Source organism: Molossus molossus, unplaced genomic scaffold (assembly GCF_014108415.1).
Source record: "Molossus molossus isolate mMolMol1 unplaced genomic scaffold, mMolMol1.p scaffold_m16_p_21, whole genome shotgun sequence".
Classification (NCBI taxonomy): domain Eukaryota; kingdom Metazoa; phylum Chordata; class Mammalia; order Chiroptera; family Molossidae; genus Molossus; species Molossus molossus.
This window is the reverse complement of record NW_023425357.1, coordinates 47,291,007-47,309,461: the sequence shown is the minus strand read 5'-3', so window position 1 is coordinate 47,309,461 and position 18,455 is coordinate 47,291,007. Positions and strand designations below refer to the sequence as shown.

The 18,455-nt window shown below is 61.2% G+C and overlaps 1 protein-coding gene across 1 annotated transcript in view; it reads left to right on the top strand.

Moving 5' to 3' along the window:
* Positions 1-18,455, top strand: part of NKD1 (NKD inhibitor of WNT signaling pathway 1) — a 69,342-nt gene that overhangs the window by 39,025 nt on the left and 11,862 nt on the right. The window contains exon 4 of the mRNA XM_036275917.1: positions 8,265-8,331. Within this exon, the coding sequence (XP_036131810.1) occupies positions 8,265-8,331 (67 nt within the window). The remainder of the gene's footprint in view (positions 1-8,264; positions 8,332-18,455) is intronic.

The window sequence follows — 18,455 nt, the reverse complement described above, 5'->3', positions numbered from 1 at the left end:
TCAGGGCTGGTGGCTCAGCAGTGTGGGGGCAGTGGTGTGCGGTCAGGGCTGGTGGCTCAGCAGTGTGGGGGCAGTGGTGTGTGGTCAGGGCTGGTGGCTCAGCAGTGTGGGGGCAGTGGTGTGCGGTCAGGGCTGGTGGCTCAGCAGTGTGGGGGCAGTGGTGTGCGGTCAGGGCTGGTGGCTCAGCAGTGTGGGGGGTGGTGTGTGGTCAGGGCTGGTGGCTCAGCAGTGTGGGGGCAGTGGTGTGCGGTCAGGGCTGGTGGCTCAGCAGTGTGGGGGCAGTGGTGTGCGGTCAGGGCTGGTGGCTCAGCAGTGTGGGGGCAGGGGTGTGCGGTCAGGGCTGGTGGCTCAGCAGTGTGGGGGCCGTGGTGGGCGGTCAGGGCGGGTGGCTCAGCAGTGTGGGGGCAGTGGTGTGCGGTCAGGGCTGGTGGCTCAGCAGTGTGGGGGCAGTGGTGTGCGGTCAGGGCTGGTGGGCTCGGCAGTGCGGGGGGCAGTGGTGTGCGGTCAGGGCTGGTGGCTCAGCAGTGTGGGGGGCAGTGGTGTGCGGTCAGGGCTGGTGGGCTCAGCAGTGTGGGGGGTGGTGTGCGGTCAGGGCTGGTGGCTCAGCAGTGTGGGGGCAGTGGTGTGCGGTCAGGGCTGGTGGCTCAGCAGTGCGGGGGCAGTGGTGTGCGGTCAGGGCTGGTGGCTCAGCAGTGTGGGGGCAGTGGTGTGCGGTCAGGGCTGGTGGCTCAGCAGTGTGGGGGCAGTGGTGTGAGGTCAGGGCTGGTGGCTCAGCAGTGTGGGGGCAGTGGTGTGCGGTCAGGGCTGGTGGCTCAGCAGTGCGGGGGCAGTGGTGTGCGGTCAGGGCTGGTGGCTCAGCAGTGCGGGGGCAGTGGTGTGCGGTCAGGGCTGGTGGCTCAGCAGTGCGGGGGCAGTGGTGTGAGGTCAGGGCTGGTGGCTCGGCAGTGTGGGGGCAGTGGTGTGTGGTCAGGGCTGGTGGCTCAGCAGTGTGGGGGCAGTGGTGTGCGGTCAGGGCTGGTGGCTCAGCAGTGTGGGGGGCAGTGGTGTGCGGTCAGGGCTGGTGGGCTCAGCAGTGTGGGGGGTGGTGTGCGGTCAGGGCTGGTGGCTCAGCAGTGTGGGGGCAGTGGTGTGCGGTCAGGGCTGGTGGCTCAGCAGTGTGGGGGCAGTGGTGTGCGGTCAGGGCTGGTGGCTCAGCAGTGTGGGGGCAGTGGTGTGAGGTCAGGGCTGGTGGCTCAGCAGTGTGGGGCAGTGGTGTGCGGTCAGGGCTGGTGGCTCAGCAGTGTGGGGGCAGTGGTGTGCGGTCAGGGCTGGTGGCTCAGCAGTGTGGGGGCAGTGGTGTGAGGTCAGGGCTGGTGGCTCAGCAGTGTGGGGGCAGTGGTGTGCGGTCAGGGCTGGTGGCTCAGCAGTGTGGGGGCAGTGGTGTGCGGTCAGGGCTGGTGGCTCAGCAGTGTGGGGGCAGTGGTGTGCGGTCAGGGCTGGTGGCTCAGCAGTGTGGGGGCAGTGGTGTGCGGTCAGGGCTGGTGGCTCAGCAGTGTGGGGGCAGTGGTGTGTGGTCAGGGCTGGTGGCTCAGCAGTGTGGCGGGCAGTGGCGCAGTGGCCAGGCAGGAGGGCAGTTGGGTGCAGGCAGTGCTGGAGATGTCACTCGAGGCCTCATGGGGAGGGAGATTGGGGCTCTGCTGGGCCCACCTGTGACCAGGTGTAGGGCACCCCTGAACCCAGGGGGGCAGACGCGGCGATGGGAGGACAGAAATGGAAGGTGGGAGAGAAGCAGCAGCCCCGTTTGTGGCAGGCTGGCCGCTGGGCGGGGTGCGGGGGCCTCCCTCAGCGCTCACCCTCCACGCCGCCCTCCACGGGCATGGCCATGTTCCGGTGGGAAACCGAGGTCACAGTACAAAGTGGAGGAGCCAGGCCTTCACATCAGACCCCCAAGGCCAGTGCCCACCCTTCTGGGAGCCTCGGTTTCCTCGGGCAGAGCCCCGGCTTGCAGGGTGGTGGGGAGTTTGGCACCGCACGGACGAGCCGGGCAGAGCACTGGGGTGGGTTGGGCTCTTACTAAGGAAACGCTGCCTATGACGATCACTGAGTCCTTTATATTCGTGCCTCAGTCACACCCGTGCTCCCACAAGCCCATCGGACCCTGGTTTCCACTTCGAACACTAGTAGGAAAATTTCAGTTATGCCAACAGCGGACTCTCAAAGCCCCTGGGCTGCCCAGCCCTGCACAGTCTGCCTTGTGCTCGGTCCTCTCCTTAAAAGAGCTCCGGCATCCCAACGGTCGGAGGAGTCTGGGTCATGCCCCACTGTGCCGTTTTCCATGGGCATTAGCCACTTTTCTCCGTGCCCAGAAATCACGTTCTAGGAGCGGGCCTTCCGGGAGGGCTGCCGTCGTGGGGTGCGTCCGTGTGCGTGAGTGCGCTCTTTGCCCTCTCACCAGGTGCTTGCGGTCCCTGGTGTCTCCCCCTCCACCCCTTCTGGCCCCCTGGAACCAGCCTGGTGGCTCAGCGTGGGGTGGGGAGAGAGGACCTCAGCATGGGGCTCTTTAAGTCTCCTAGTTCCCAAAGCGTGGCCCACCTGCCAGGAGATGGGCGTGCGGTGGGTGGTGGACGTCTCGTGTTTTCATGGTTCTGTTTGTTTAATACGCACTTTTTTAAAAACCCACCACTAGGATGTCACACCCACTCTCACTGATCTTGTTGCTTATGGCAAGAGTAGGTTTGAGAGAGAGAGAGAGAGAGAGAGAGAGAGAGAGAGAGAGAGAGAGAGAGAACCAGTTAAAGGCAGGGGTGGCAGCCTGGACGGGGCCTGGTTCTGGGGGAGCTGGGACGAGGGTGTGTGGAGACTGACCTCCTACTGGGTGATGGCCCCCGAAGTAGACTTTGCTGCTTGTGGCCGCTGTGGCAAAGCCATCTTTGGAGGTTCTGTGCGCCCTGAAAGGTGCAGGGCCTGGGGCTCAGGAGGGGAACCTGGGTGCTCCAGAGTCAGGCCCCAGGGAGGAAGCCCTTTCTGCTGGGCTCTGCCATCCACTCCCTGCCCCGTCCGCCTTCTCGAGAAGCACTCCCAAGCAGTTGGGTTTGAGTCCCTCGGATGTGGGGCAGAGGCTGGATGTGCCGCGAGGGGCACAGGGGTCACATCTCGAGCAGATAGAAATGGGGAGAGCTGAGGAATTTAATTACTGCCGCACATCTCTGAGTCTCGAGGGCCTGGTCCTTGCAGGCCACCTTGCTCCCCTCCGCCCCTCGGCGCCCCGCTGGGAGTGAAGGTGGCACCGCTGGCAGAGGCTCCCTCCCTCCGGCCCTTAGCTGGGCTGGGAATCTCGGGCTGGGGTTCCAGGAGCCGATGGCTTGGTCCTGGGGGCTTTCATTTGCCCTTAAAGGAAGCCCAACCTGAGTTGAGCAATGAGGACAATTTAGGGGCTTCTGTAGCTGTCCTGTTCCCAGGACAGGCAGGTGAGGGGGGACCTGGCCGGGGGCCATCCATCACCATCCCTGGCAGCCTGCTGTGCACCAGGTGCTGCTGTTGAGCAAGCAGACCCAGACCCCTGCCCCTTACTCACAGACGACTGAACCCGAGGCCTTGAATGAGTGCCCTGTCCTGGGACTTGGCCTTTGTCCCTGTCCCCATGAGCCCTCCCTGGTGCGCCCCTGTGAGTTGGGCCCAGGGTGGACACCGAGGCGTTGAACCGCTGGGCACTAGGCTTTTGCAGGGATAAATGTAAGAATGTTTCCGGGACGTGGCGAAGGAGGGCCCTGCAGGGGAGGACAGCTCACACGGTGTTCCCACCCTTTGTATCTGACGTCGTCCTCAGTGTCACCTAAATCCCCCCCTTTACAGAAGAGCAAAATGGGGGCCAGTGGGGTTCGGGTAGGTGTCCGCTGACCCTCGGGCGGCAGGTTCTGGGAAGGGAGCGCCCTGCCCTGGCAGCAGAGGCCTCCCCGCAGAGGCGCGGGTTCCCAGGACACAGGCCGGGCTGCTCTGTTCAGCGAGCTGGGAAGAGAGAGTTCGCCAGGAATTTCCTGGGGCAGCTCCAGGGCAGGCTGCTTGGATGGAAGGGCTTCGGGCGGCCGCGTCCCTGCCTCCCAGCCTTTGCTTCCCCGGCTGGCCAGTCCCGGCCCTGCGCATTCCTGGGATCTCTGAGTGGTGCTGGGTTCTGTGGGTACCAGGAGTTGCCTTTGAAACCTGTGGCACCAACATCTGTTAGCTCTTAGAGCACAGCAGAACGGTTGGCAGAGAGCTGCCGGGACAGGCGGTGGGGGGAGATGTTAAGCTCAGGAGTATGAAGTCGCAAAGACAAAGAGGAAAAACCCCAACTGAACTCCAGCCCGCTCCCCAAGGCCTGCTTTGATGTGGTTTCCCGTCCCCGGAGGCCTTATAAGGCATTGTGCCTGCGATTCTGGGCTCGGCCTCAGCTACACACTCAGCGCCCGAGGAGTTGGCCTCTCTTCCTGGGGCCCCGTGCGGGGCAGAGAGGGGCAGAGCGGGGATTCAGGACAGAGGCAGGTCTGGGCCCTGTGGCCTGAGAGGCCACCAAGCCTGGCCACTGGGCAGGGGCAGCCTGGCACCAGGCAGGGCGGAGCAGGAGGTCTGAGGATCCAGGAGGCCTTTGATGAGAACGTGGAGCAGAGGCTGAGACCCACTGTCCTGGAGGCCAGAGAAGAGGGGGCCTGGGACGGGGGGTGGGGGAAGGTAGGGTGATGGCTTCTTACAGGGCGGTAGTGAAGGGTGTGGATGCTGGAGCTACACAGCCTGCCTTCAGTCCTGGCTCTGACACTAGCTGAGTGACCTTGGACAAGGCATTGAGTTCCGCGCCTCAGTTTTCTCATCTGTAAAGTGGGGATAGTAGCGGTACTAGCTCAGAGGGTCGCCATGAGGACTAAATGCAAAGCACTAAGAAGAGTGTGCCAGGCTGGGAGCGTGTTGCCAGGTGTCTGGAGCGGCTTGGCCCAGGTGAGCCTTTCGGCGTCCCCAGGAATGACCTGGTAGTCATCTGACAGTAAGAGGAGAAGAGCAAGCAGTAACCACTGATCTCGGGCCCCAGGCGCGGCCCCATGTGCAATGCTAAGCACTTGATGTTCAGTGGCTTCTTTAATCCTCTCGCGCACCCCGAGACATCGTGAGGTCTGCCCTCCCTGTGCACACACTGGGGCCAGAGTTCTCCCAGGCGACCCAGCGTGTTCGAGGCAGAGGGGGATTTGAACTGTACCCGCTGCCCTGGGGCTCCCAGTGGGGCTCCTTGCTGTCAGGGGACCCGAGTGACTTCCTGCACGATGGTCTGGGGACCTGGCCCAGGACCTTGTATGCAGGGCTCGTGGGTGAGGGCTGGGGGACCTTTGAGACCCTCTGGGCAGATGGGACTACTTGGCCACTGACCCACAAGAGCTGCTGGCCAGGCTGTTTTCTTGCATTTCGTTAAGTGTGATCATTGGTCCCTGGCAAGTGCCGGGGCTGTGGGCCACCTCTGTCCCCGTGCCCACAGAAGCCCTGCTTTCGCTGTACAAGCTCAGGTGGGGCCTGGAAGGAGCTGGCTTGAACCGGGGCTGCCTCTCACCTGCCGGTGCTGCAGAGCCAGTCACCTGGCCTCTTGGAGCCTCCTGCCACTTAGACACAGGGTGGCTGGAGCCCGCTCGGGGAGGCCCTGGGGAGGGTCCATCAGCGCTTGGTGAGTGATGAGTAGCTGTCATTAGCATTGTTTTCCTGTCTCCTATGGTCCTGGAGGGTTGAGGGCACTTTCTTTGCAGGAAAAAACCTAATAACAATTATACCTGTCACTTTATAATTTGCAGATCATTTTTATGAGCATTTATTCGTTGAGAAATGGAAAGGGCGGGGCCGTTGTGATGCTTCAAGGCCTTACTGTACATATGTAAGGTGCCTCGTACGGTGTCTAGCACATAAGAAATGCGTAGCAAGTGTCAAGGGTCATATTATTGTTATGGTTTGTCGCTGTGCCCATTTCATAGATAGGCAGACTGAGGTTCTGAGAAGGCAGTAGCTGGCCAGGTCCAGGGGCGAGGGAGGTGATGGAGCCAGGACGCGATCCTGGGTCTGGCTGCTGATCCAGGGTCTGGTTCACGACCCCGCGTTGCCTCTGGCTAGCGTTTCAAAGCGAGGACCGTGGGCCCTGCGCTGCACCGCCTGGGCCGTGGGCTTTGCCGTAGCTGAGGAACCGCAGCGTATCGGCAGAACACGGAGTAGCAGGAGGAGGCCGGCCTCAGAACTTGCCAGAGTCCTGCGTCAGTGCCTCAGAGAGCTTGGTCTTCCCAGCTCTGCAGCCGTGATCAGAGGACGTGCGGGTGCGTTGCACACCTGCGAGGCATCGTTCCGGGTCCCAGACAGCTGCTTTGCTGGCGGTGACAGCTGGGCGCTTTCAGCTCCTCCACGTGCGCAGTAGAGACGCGTGCTCAGAACTGTCGTCTCTCCCATCCTGCCCGCCTGGCCGAGCGGTCAGGGAGGGCCGAGGTCGGCTGAGCCCGCTCTCCCGAGGACCCGGCGTGGAGGGGTCTGCGGTCCCCTTGAAGGCAGTCCTGGCGTCTGCGAGAAAGGACCGCCTGCCAGCCCTTGGGAGGAGGCGGCATCCGTCTCCCCGGCATGAGAGGTCGGCTTTAATTGGCTGCTGGGGCGTCCCAGCCGCCTAATGACACCTGAGCGCCCCTCTCCTGTCACCAGCTCCCAGCTCCCTGTCAACCTGAGCTCTGCTAACACAAACAGCCAGTTTACAAGCCCAGGGAATGTTCGGGGTGATTATAATAATGGGCGGAGGAGGGGAGGGACGCCCTCCTGATGGAGGAACCAGGGAGCCTGGCTTTGAAGTCGCCCGGACACGAGTCTGAATGACCACCTTTTACAGCCTTTACAGAAGAGAATGCAGCCCCCCCCCCGAATGCTTTGAAAGAAGAAAAGAGAACAGAGCAGACCAACCCCAACCCCTAAAATGTTAGCCGTTTATCTTTAAAGCATAACAAAAGAGGGGCACCCCAGTTGTGTCCAGTTGATAAGGCGGACTCTACAAAATAACTTTAAGTTTTATTTAATTTATTTTGTGAAGATGAGCACTGGTTTTTCCTTCAAGCGTCTGGGGTGCAGGGTGCTCCCCCCTGATTTTCCCGGAGAGAGAGCTCTTCTTTCCCTTTCTTCAGAAAGGGAGCTGGCGACAGCTGCCGAGTTTGGCTTTCTTATCGCTTGTCACTGTGGTTGGAGCCGCACCGCCACTGTCATTGCGGGCACCAGGGGAGGTAAGGCAGTGCGGCCCCCCAGGACCCCTCGCTCCCCGCTGGAGCAGCATTTCTCAAAGTGGGTTCCTTGGAACACGAACCCCGTGTCATGCTTTTGGGGATTGCAGCTCCGTGGTCTGCTGAGGTTCGAGGAACGTGGCACCTTCCACGTTATTCGTGAATCCGCAGTGCCTGCTACCATAGCAGGTCCTGCCGTAGGGGCCCTTGTCTAGCTTGGTTTAAAATAATCTTTTTGATCTCAGAACTCTTCTGGGCAGAGAATCAATAAATGCGGAGACGGCATGACAGCTGTTTTAGCCTTGTCTGGGGCCACTCTGCTGGCCGGGTCAGGTGGATGGGACCGTGGTGGACATCCCAGACATTTCCAGCCTGGGGACTGACCGCGTCCCAAGGTGGTCCTGACGGCCTCCGTGGGGCAGTCTGGGCGCGGCCCTGCCCTGTGGGATGAGCTACCAGACGTCTTGAGCTCTCGGGGGGGGGGGGGGACCAGGCGAGGGGTGTGCAGGGATGGGCAGTTACTGGAAAGCGTGTTTCAGGGAGATGGGGGAGGCGTGAGGGCAGCCAGAGCATGGAGGTCCTAAATGTGCCGGTTTCGGGTTTATTTAAGGGTGATGGGAGGCCACCCAGAGCACCCCGGCTCCTTGGTGCGAACCACGGAGCCAGCCCTCCTGGACCCTCTGCTGGAGGAAGGGTCCACATCGATCTCTCTTCTTGAAGCCCACGGGGCAGGCTCGTGGTCCACTCCGAGGGGACATGAGGACATTCCTGGTCTGGTCTTTTGCTGGGCGGAGGGTGGGAGTCCCTGTCTGAGGGAGAAGTGTGGTCCTGTGTCGTGTTTCATGGTGGTCCGCAGGATGAGAAAACGCACTTCCTAAACAGCAGCCGATAGGGCCTGCCTCAGTTGGCCTAAATTCCCAGCAGAACAACCAGACAGGGTCCCCGCGTCCTTTCCACCTGCCGCCACCTCTTCTGCCCCAGTCCAGGGGCCCGCCTGACCCGAGTCGTCCCTCATGTCCTCGTCTTGTCTCCCTCCAGGAGCTGGTGGGTGAGGTTTTCAGAGACACGCTCAGCGAGGAGGAAGAGGAAGACTTTCGGCTGGAAGGTACTGGAATCCACTACTTTCGCCCTGAGGGCAGTGAGGTGGGCAGGGGCCGGCTGGTCTGCCACGTGCCCTGCAGCCCCTCCAGGAGATCCGCAGTCCAGGTGGAGGCCAGGACTCTGGGTGGGGCAGGGGGCTGAGGAGGAGAGGGGGCCCCAGAGCGAGCCAGCCGCCTTGCGTCACACCCCGTCCAGGTCTGTCAGCTGTGGGCCTGGGCAGGTGGTTTGACCTCAGCTTCTCCCCTGGGAGGCGATCGCAGTGGCCCCTCGTAGGCCCCGCGCGGTGTCCGGCGTGTCGCAAGCATCCCCGCGGCAGCTGCTGGGCTTCCCGTCCCTCCACCCAGCCGTTCACCTGGAGCACAGCCCTCACCCCTCGCGGCTGTGCGCCTCCCTTCCAGGGGAAGCGGCACGCTGGGGAAAGGGTTAGGACCCTGGAGAGAGGGCTGGCCACCATCCGCGTGCTAACGGGCCTCTCTGAGCCCTTGGTCCACGTTTGTAGGGGAGAGGGCCTTGCCCTGCGGCTGCGGACTGGGTGCGAGGAGCGGATGACACCGCGGGCGGGTCTCCCTGGCGGGACGGCGCTCCCTCCTCGGACTCAGGAGAGTCGTGGCACTGAGGCCCCTCTACGGCTGAGGCCTGCTCCGCTGGGCAGGGCGGCCGCTGGCAGGAGGGCCGGGCTCCTGTGGGCCCGAGAGGAGGGCAGACGGTCCACAGGTTCTTGGGGGGCCCGTCACCAGAGGAGGTGGCCACAGCCAGCCTGAGAGTGATGCGAAGGGAGACCCCACGCGCAGTGTGCCGTCTGCCCTTGGGTGGGGTCCCGGCGGCGTGCCCGCGCACTGCACTGTGGGAAGCTCTGTTTCAGGAGTCACGTGTCTGTCGAGCTTGCTCACACACGAGCAGGCCCTCAGTCAAGGGGAAGGAGTCCCAGGGACAGGCAGCTTTGTCCAGGCTGTGGGGTGTTCCCTTGGCTGTGTCTGCCTGCAGATCGGGTGGCTGCACCCAGGGGCTCCCCAGGCCTCAGTGGGCATCCTGACTCCATGGACAGGTGCCAGGACTTGGTGCCTAGAGAAGAGCTGGGGAGTGAGGTGAAGGTCACAGGATGTAGGCCCTGGGGACGGAGGTGACCCCAGACGCTGGCTACCTGGGCTGATGATGATCCATTTATCTCTCCATTTGCTCACTCCCGTGGGAACTTCTGGCAGGTGCACGCTCTTGTACGTCTAGTCCGTCTGTTGCCCACTTACTGTCTGTCCAGCGACCCACCTGTCCACTCGTCTCTGCATTTATCCACCCATCACTCGCTCATCCCATCGCCCACCCACCCACGAACTCATGACTGACCCATGACCACCCATCCAGCCATCTATCCCCCACCACCCGTAAGCAGCCTCTGCCCCTCTAGTCACCAGCCGTCACTCATTCCCTATCCCACTTACCCGCCCTCCAGCTCCCGCCCAGCCAGCTCTCCGTCGTTGATCGAGTCCTGGGTCAGTGTCTGAGATGCGGCACTTCTCTGTCCATCGAGGCTCAGTCCGAAATCGTGAAACTGAGTTCAAAGGAGCTGTCTCTCCCCTGCAGACAGACAGGAGGTGGCCTGCCCTTCAGAGGGAGGTGACTGCTCGGTGCCTGGCTCGGCGCAGGAGCCTGCTGTGTGAAGCCGAGGGCGCTTAGGAGCGCCCACCTGGCCCCCCAGCTCCGGCAGCGGCCTCCCTCTCAGTGATGAGCTGGACTCAGCGGGTGCTCAGAGATGGGGGCACCTTTCGGGGAGGATGAACTGCGTTGATGGACGAGGGATGACTTCGAGGTGCCGAGGGTGCCAGCTCCTGTCTGGGGCGGTTGTGCGCTTGGTGGCTCTCGGGCTGTCCCCGTGGCTCGCCAGCTGCATGATGGGCTTCGAGGGCGGTCTGGGCACCTTGCCAGTCATTGATGGTGTTCAGGCACTGGGTGCCGCCCCTGATGAGAAAGGGGGTTGGGAGCCACGAGCCTGCCTCAGTTTCCCAGCTGGGGGTTGGACTAAGTGGTCGGTGGTCAAGTTGTTCAGCGCCTTTTATCAAACAAAGGCTTCCGCAGAAGCACAGTTATGTATAAAGCAGTCCAGGCAGGTTCCAGAAAGACGTCACACTGTAGACGGCACGCACCTGTACGTAACCAGGGTCCCCGTCGCTGCTGTCTCCTTGTGCATACGTGTATGTGCACCTGTGTGTCCCATCGTGTGCGGGAGGCCAGACAGAAAAACAGTCACTGCTGAGCACCGGGGGGGGGGGGGGGGGGGGGCCCAAACAGGAAAGAATGTCCGAGAGGATGTAGTGTTAACTGTAATTAATGTTTTAACTTTTACAAGAACATAATCACATATTCCTTGTGACACGAAAGATGAACGGCAGAATTAAACAGTGAAAACAATAAGTAAATAAAGCAGTCGGAGTGGCCGCCCAGGCCTGCCTGTCCGGAGGGAGGCCGGGCCACGACCGGCTGCGGCTCTCTGGCTGCCCGCCCCGGGGTGGGGGACATGGCTGCGGCCAGCAGGCCACACCGTGCCAGGCTGGTGAGCCCAGGTGCTGTGGGTCCTGGCCCCAGAGAAGCATCCACCTGGCCTGGAGGCGTGGGGTAGGGGGCCAGGGAGGGCAGGCCGCAGCCTGAGTCTCCTCTTTGTCTTCCCGTCGGCCAAGTTCATCGCCTCTTGGCAGCTGGAGGGCTGTCTCAGGGAGGGGAAAAGGCCATCTGAGGCGTGAAGATAAAAAGCAGTCTTTTAGCCATCCCAGGAGAGGATGGCTTTAGCTCCCGGTGCTATGTAAAGCCGGCCCTAATCCAGCGTCTTAACCGCCTTAACTGGCCAGCTGGGAGCAAGCGGCGCGGAGATTAGGGCCGGGCTTGGGGCCGGGCTGGGCCACCGAGCTCCTTTTGAACTGCGGAGAACAAAGTCAACATCAGAAGTCCCAAGCTCAGAGCTGGCTGGGTGTGGCAGGGCCGGGACCCTGGCCGTAGTGGGGAGAGGGCAGCGGAACCCTCCCTCTGCTGACCCGGCAAGGGGTGTGAGGCCAGGCGCCCACCTGACTTCCCAGCCTCCCCAGTGGGGCAGACTTGTGACCTGAGGTGAAAATCGGTGCCAGGCCTGCTGGGCAGATAAGTGTGGGTCTAGGGTCTCCTCCTGACCCAGCTCAGATGACAGCTACTGCTTTGTGTCCGTCAGGGGAACGGCCTATAAATGGGCCCCCTCTCTCCTCCCCCCGGGCTCCCCCCACCTCTCCTCCCCCTCCTGGCTCACCCTGCCTCTCACCCTTGGCCTGTGCACGCTGACCCTCAGCGTCCCCGAGTGTTGTGGCTTGTCTCCCAACCTCTTTGACGGGGTGCAAGCAGAGTACAATCTGCCTGCATTTTCTGCAGAAAGCTGACTCCTAGAACCCAGTCCAGCTGCTGGTCCCTCTCAGAAAGGAGCCCTCAATGCCATGGGGTTGGTTGTCTCCTCTCCCTGAGGGTCCAGCTGCTTCCTCCTGCCCCTCACCTGGGTTGGGCCTGGCAGGGCCTGTGGCCTCTCTGCTTCCCGAGCCCCAAGAGTGGCTGTGCCCAGAGAGCAGTTCCTGCCTGGCAGGACAGTGGACGGGACTGAGACCCGGGCTGTCCCGATATGCACGGGCCCGGACACTGCCTCCCCCGGCAGGGCCACAGGAGATGCCTTCTTCCTCCCTCTCATTCTGACTTCCTGAGAATCTGCCCGTCAGACCCAGTTCCTGCCTGGCAGGACAGTGGTCGGGACTGAGACCCGGGCTGTCCCGATATGCACGGGCCCGGACACTGCCTCCCCCGGCAGGGCCACAGGAGATGCCTTCTTCCTCCCTCTCATTCTGACTTCCTGAGAATCTGCCCGTCAGACCCAGTTCCTGCCTGGCTTTCCCTGACTTGCTGTGTGGCCTCGGGTGAGCCACTCACCCTCTCTGTGCTTGTTTCCCTGTTGGGGCAATCCCAGCACTTCTTCCTCAGGGCTCCTGGGAGGGCAGGAGGCCATTCACCTGAGCCCAGAGCCCAGAGAGCAGCCCTGTTCGGAGAAGGTGCCCAGCGTGTGTGAGTGTCACAGCTCATGTCGTTTTAAGGGTCCATCTTATTGACGAGAGACCAACCAGATCAGACAAGGCCTGTTTCAAACTCCTCTAACCCGACTCGAATCTCTGAATCTGTCCCTCCCGGTGCGCGGCCTAGGGTCGGCATGCCGCATGTGCTCAGCGGAGACTCACTGGAGGAGGGAAGTCAATACCAGGAAGCCACTGGAGCAGGTGACCTTCTCCCTCAGGTCACTCAGCTGGTCCCAGCATTCCCGTCGGGCCCCAGGTGTGAGATGTCAGCCATTCAGAGCTGAGGGGCCCTCAGAGGGCCGTGGCCCCCTTCATTGGGAGGTGGAAAGCTGAGGCCAGAGGGGTCGTAAGCTGTCCAAGGTCACACAGCAGACTGAGAACAGGACTTGGGCCTCGAAGTCCTCAGCCGGCGAGAAGTGACAGCACCTGCTGTGCATGGGGGCCCTGCCGGGCCTGGGGTCTCAGCCACGAACCAGGTCAGTGCAGGGTGTCCACGTGCCGGGGCAGGTGGTGAGTGAGCCCACCAGGGAGCGAGCGTGCGTGTTTCCAGGAGTGGCCCCTGCGAAGAGGTGAGGTCCAGTGAGGGTGAGTGTGACGAGGCCTCTCTGAGGAGGTGACATGAGATGCAGATTCTGGGATGGTGTCAGTCGTGGGCACATGCGGAGGGAGAGCAGCCAGAAGGAGTGAGCAGAACCCCAAGGTGGAAGGAACTTGGGGTCCAGGGAGGAACAGAGAGGAGGCGGCCCACGGGCGGTCGGCAGGGGGCTGTGTGCTTGGGCCTCGTGCTGCCTTTGCCCGAGAGCCCCTGGCCAGGTCGCAGGCAGGGGAGCGCCCGGTCCTGACTTCCATGTAGCAGGGTAGCTGCGGCTTCTGGGGAGGATGGGGCACGCGCAGGAAGGAGCCGTGGAAATGGGGTGAAAGCAGTCATGTGGGCCAGAGGTGGTGGGGCTGGGGAGAAGAGGTCGGAACTGAAGGGGTGAGGAGGGGGATGGCGGAGAGGGAGGGGCTGGATACACCTTAGACTGGTAGCTTACGGAGCTAAGAAAGTGGTGGTGTCACTCCGGAGTTTCCCAGGTGACAACTGAGGCTTTTGTTTTTGGACACGTTGAGGTCCAGATGCCTGTTGGACATCCAAATAGTGACACTGAGTAGGCAGGTGGTCACTGAGTCTGGAGATCAGGGGGGCAGTAGAGAGAGAGACACAGAGAGAGAGAGAGACAGAGACAGACAGAGATAGAGAGAGACAGAGAAGGAGAGAGAGCGGGAGACAGACAGACAGACACAGAGGGGAACTCCTTGGCATACAGCACTGAGGGCTCCACGCGCCCCCGGGCAAGGCGGGGCCATGCGGAGGGGCTGGCTGGTGGCCCCTGGGCATCAGAGCTGAAGGGAGTTCCCAGGAGAGCAGAGGGCCCCCACCCCTGCAGAGGGGCAGGTGGCCGCCCCACGGCTCCCTCGGTTCGACCCCTTGCCCCTCCACGCTGTGGTCCCGAAGCCTGGCTCAGCCGGACAGCAGTTCCTCCCCAGTCTGCCCTCCGCGAGACCTCCGCCCGCACAGTGGAACTTGGGACTGTCGGACACGGGAGGCCTTCACAGCTCAGCCAGCTCGGGGTTAGATTTTAAAAGTCGAATTTCATCACATGTTTCAACTTGGGCGGGGAGCGGGGGGAGTGGAAGGGACATGATATTTTTAGCCCAAAGAAGGCTTTTCTCCCTTTCCTGCCCCTCCCTGGCATCTCCCCGCCCTCCCTGAGCAGACGCCGTCCCTGTCCCGTCGGAGCTCAGGCAGAGTGGCCGTCGCCTGACGCTCTGATGAGAGAAAAGGCCCAGTGCTGTTGTGGGAAGGGTCCCCGGCCCCCAGCCACCCTTTTTCCTTTCCTCTTTCCCCTCAGTCAAAACAGGCTCTTAAATAAAATCTACGTGCAGTACACTGCAGCCTGGGGAGGCAGGGCGGTGGAGCCCGGGTGGCATCGCTGGTCTCCAGAAGGGTGGCCGTGCCCGGGAGGGAGCGGCCGGAGCCGCCGGAGCGAGCCCTGCGTTCTAAGAGACTGTTCCGGGGAGGTGGTTTGTCCTGAAAAGTGGGGGCTCTAAGTGTTAGATTGTTAATTCAGGATTCTTTGGTTCCTTTGGATACTTGACCCAAATTCACCTAAGCTCTGGCTCATGCAGTTGACAAATCCTAGGTAGGACTTGCCTAAAGAGGGCTGGTGGATGCAGGGATGCAAACCATGCCATCCACACACCACCCTCACTGCCTCTGCCCCCTGCCCTCTGCCCTCTGCCCTCTGTTAGCTTCTCCCTCGAAGGTGGCCAGGGTGACGATCTAGACCCATGTGCTAGGAGCTCAGCTACGACAGGGAGAGCTCCAAGTCTCCATACTTCTTGCTGAGGTTTGATTCCCACTTCACTGGCCAAGCTGGACCTAGGTTCTGTGGGACCCAAAGCCCATTCAATTCTGGGGAGCCTTCTTTAAGAAAAAGAACACAGCCCTGGTTGGTTTGGCTCAGGGGTTAGAGCGCCGGCCCGCAGACCAGAGTCCCGGGTTCGGTTCCCGCTAAGGGCATGTACCTTGGTTGCAGTTTGTCTCCCGCCCCAGCTGGGGTCGTGTGGGTGGCAGCCAGTCAGTGTGTCTCTCTCTCTCTTTTCTTCCCTGTCTCCCTCCTGCTCTATCTGAAGATAAATGCAAAAATGTCCTCGGGTGAGGATAAAAAAAAAAAGAAAAAGACAGGATTCTTTTCTAACTATGAACCATATACATATCCCGCTAACTCTAAATAAATACATCCTCAGCTCACCCTCCCCTTCGCGGGATTCCAGAGATGCCACTCCGTCACCACATGCCCGGGCGGGGGGGCAGAATGGAGAGAGACAGCAGGCTTAACCGAGGCTAAAATGCCTAAAAACAGCCGTGTGAGCACCCTGCGGGTTCGGGTGGAAAGGGCCCGTGCAGGTGAGGGGTCCGGACGCCCGGCTCACTCACGCCGGCGGGACCTCTCCTTGGCCGCCGACCCAGGAGCAGCCACGGTGGCCATCAGGGTCAGCTCTGGGTCCTGAGCTACCCCCGAAGCCCCGTAAACCACGTGGGTTTGATGGGGGCAAGGGGGCCTCTGGAGGAAGCCCAGTGCTGTGGTCAGAAGGGGACCAGGTTGCAGGACAAGCAGGAGCAGGTGTCGACCACTGTGGTGTGACAGGGTGGGGACACCAGTGGCCGGGGAGTCGGGAGAGCAGGATTTTAGTTCTTGTGTTTCTACACTTTCTGGGCTCAAATCCTAGTCCTGCTGCTCTCGTTTCACTGTGATGGCGAGACGAGCCCTGCGGACGGCAGGCTGCGCGCTGGGTAGCAGGCCGCGGGAGGAGGTCCGTTACCCGGTAATGGCCGTGACGGGGTGATACAGACTCCCGGAGCGGGAGCCCACCTGGGCCCGGGGGAGCAGCACACTCTCAGAGGTGGGGAGGCTTCAGCCCAAGACCTGGGGGATGAGCAGGAGCTGGAGAGGCAGGGACCCCACGCGAGGGCACGGCGGGGTCAAAGAAGAAAGCCGTTCTGGGGAGGGACGGGGCTGCGGGCAGCAGGCGGAGCCTGTCAGAGGGACGCGGCTCGATCCCGTTTGTCCTTTAAGCTTCTCCTCCTTTGTCCAGTGCACACAGGACACACCCTGTGTGGAGTTATTAGGGGGAGTTAATGAAATCATGTGTGTCCCATGCACTTCACTGGTGTCCCCAGTACAGGCCGCTGACGTGCGAATTTCTGGGTCTGTGACCCTCGCGCCCCGAGGAGAGCCTCCTGCATCTAATGCAAGAAACCGTTAGGCCTGGAATGCACACACGGTATCTTTCTCTTCTTACGCGCGGCAGATTAACCCGCTAATTATATTTGGCACAGGCTAATATTAAAATCCATCTGCCTTCCCTCTGACAGCTGCTGTTGGGGGGCTGGGGGTCAGAAGCATCCAGGCAAGCCACCCTGACGCGAAGATATTTGCGGCAGATAATCTGTACGTGGACCATTGAGAAGGACAGTGGATGTGTTCGGGCAAGTGTCCAGTCCCCAGCGAGGAGCCCTGGCCTGTGTTAAATCCTGCACTGTGTTAGCTGAGCATGTGCAGGTAACTGGGCTGAGAGGTGTCTGCCCTGCCTTTGAGTGTCACAGGCATTTCTGGTCTTTGGTGGGGCAGATTTATTCTTAACCGTGCTTCCCATTTGTCTCCTCTTCCAAAGTTTAACGTTAGCCAGGCCTTTCTGGATTGTTCTAAAGTAAGCGGGCCTTTGCTGGTACCATTCTGGGTTTGGATTTTAGCCTAAGTACAGGATTCAGGACTAATCTACCCCTTTGCAACCACCCTGCCCACGCCAGTCCCGGGCTCAGCCGACCGGCATGTGTGGTGTGCCTGTTATGTGGCCTTCCTGGTGGCTGCCTGGGGCTGTGCAAGCTGCACAGGACGGTGGGCGGCCTGCCGCTGCGGCCCAGCCCCGAGAGACCTGTGCTGTGCTGTGTGGCTGCGGCAGCCCGGGGAGGCCACCGGAGGTCCAGGCGGGACCACGTGGAACGAAGTGCTGGATGGAATGAGTTTAGACAGCACGTTGCTAGCAGCAAATACTTCTGTGCAAATTAGAAAAAGGGGCTCCTCCCCAAGACACCTTTCACCATCTGTCCAAAAAATGCCATTCGCAATCCACAGCTGTCTACTCCCCAGCACGGCACAGCGCCTCCTAGAGCTGGACGGTGCCCGGTCCGCTTCTCACAGCCCGTCCCCAACAACCCCAAATGACTCTGTCCCCAGCCCCCGGGGGGCGTGGGGGGGAGCCCTGAGGGGCCCGTCCTGCTCAGGAGGGCGGGGTGTGGGCGGGCAGATGGGTTTATTTCCCAGTCCTTCTTCTCAGGCTGTTTGGGTGGCGCCGGCTGTCAGCGGCTCGTGCTGGGTCAGCTGTGCCTCCCTGCTCCCAGGTCACTGCTGTTTGCCAGGGTAAACAGCCCCGGGAAGGTGACTGTGACTATCCCCCAGCCTGGGGTGCCTCTTCCCACGGGGCCCGTGGTGGGGGTGGGCGGACGGGAGTCGAGACCAGGGTCAAAGTTGCCACCATCAGGTATTTCCTCTCTGTCCCCAGTGTTCCTCAAGCTTCTCTCCTTTCTCTCTCTTCCCCCCGCCCCCTCCTTTTTTTAAACTGGGGGAGGGGAGAGGGAAGAGACTGTCTTTGATCTCAGTGGAGGAAAAAAGTCTGTTCTGTTCAGGCTTTTGGCTAACACAACAAACAGTGTTTAAAATTTAACTTTGCTTAATTAATTAGTAATTCTGTTTAATGCTGTCTGATCTCCCTCCAGAAGGTGTTTTGGAGCCTGAGAAGGGGACATCAAAGGGAGCCGGGAAGATGGTCAAGTGATGCACTTAATCTGCAGTTGCTGGGGGTGGAGCGATGCCAGGCTGGAGCTAATGTGGGGAAAGCATCATCTGGTGAACATGCCGGGGTGAGGAGGGACGGGGGCCGTCTCCAGAGAGCAGGCGCTCCCCCACCGCCCAGACTCTGCTCTGGGAGCTGGTTTGAGGAAAGCAGAGTTGACATTTCCTGTCTGCCGTGGCTAAGGCGTATGGCTGGGCAGGTTGTGTATGCGGGAGGTTCCCGGTCAAGCAGGTGAACAGCAGGTGAAATCCAGCCTGCGCCCTGCAAATCAGGGTGCCCGGTGGGAACGAAGGCTGCGTTGACCTAAAGCGTTCACACACTTTTCTGTGAAGGGCCAGGAGAGTGCGTAGTGTGGGCTCGTGGACCATGTGATCTGTGCTGGGACCATCAAGTCTGCCATTGTAGAGTGAAGCAGCCATGTACCATGTGTGTCAGCGTGACTTTGTCCCGATAAAACTTTATTTACAAAGGCCGGCGGTGGGCTGGCTCTGGCTGGCCGGGGTGTGATTTGCCAGTCCTGCTCTAGGTCACCCATGGGGACTCCAGAGGCAAGCGACGGGCTTTGCTTTTCTCCTACTGTCCCTTCCCTTCCTTTTTCTCCTGCTTTCCTTTCCTCTTTCAAGTGAGCCCTGTCTCCCGTTGTTGCTGTGATTTCCCATTGACG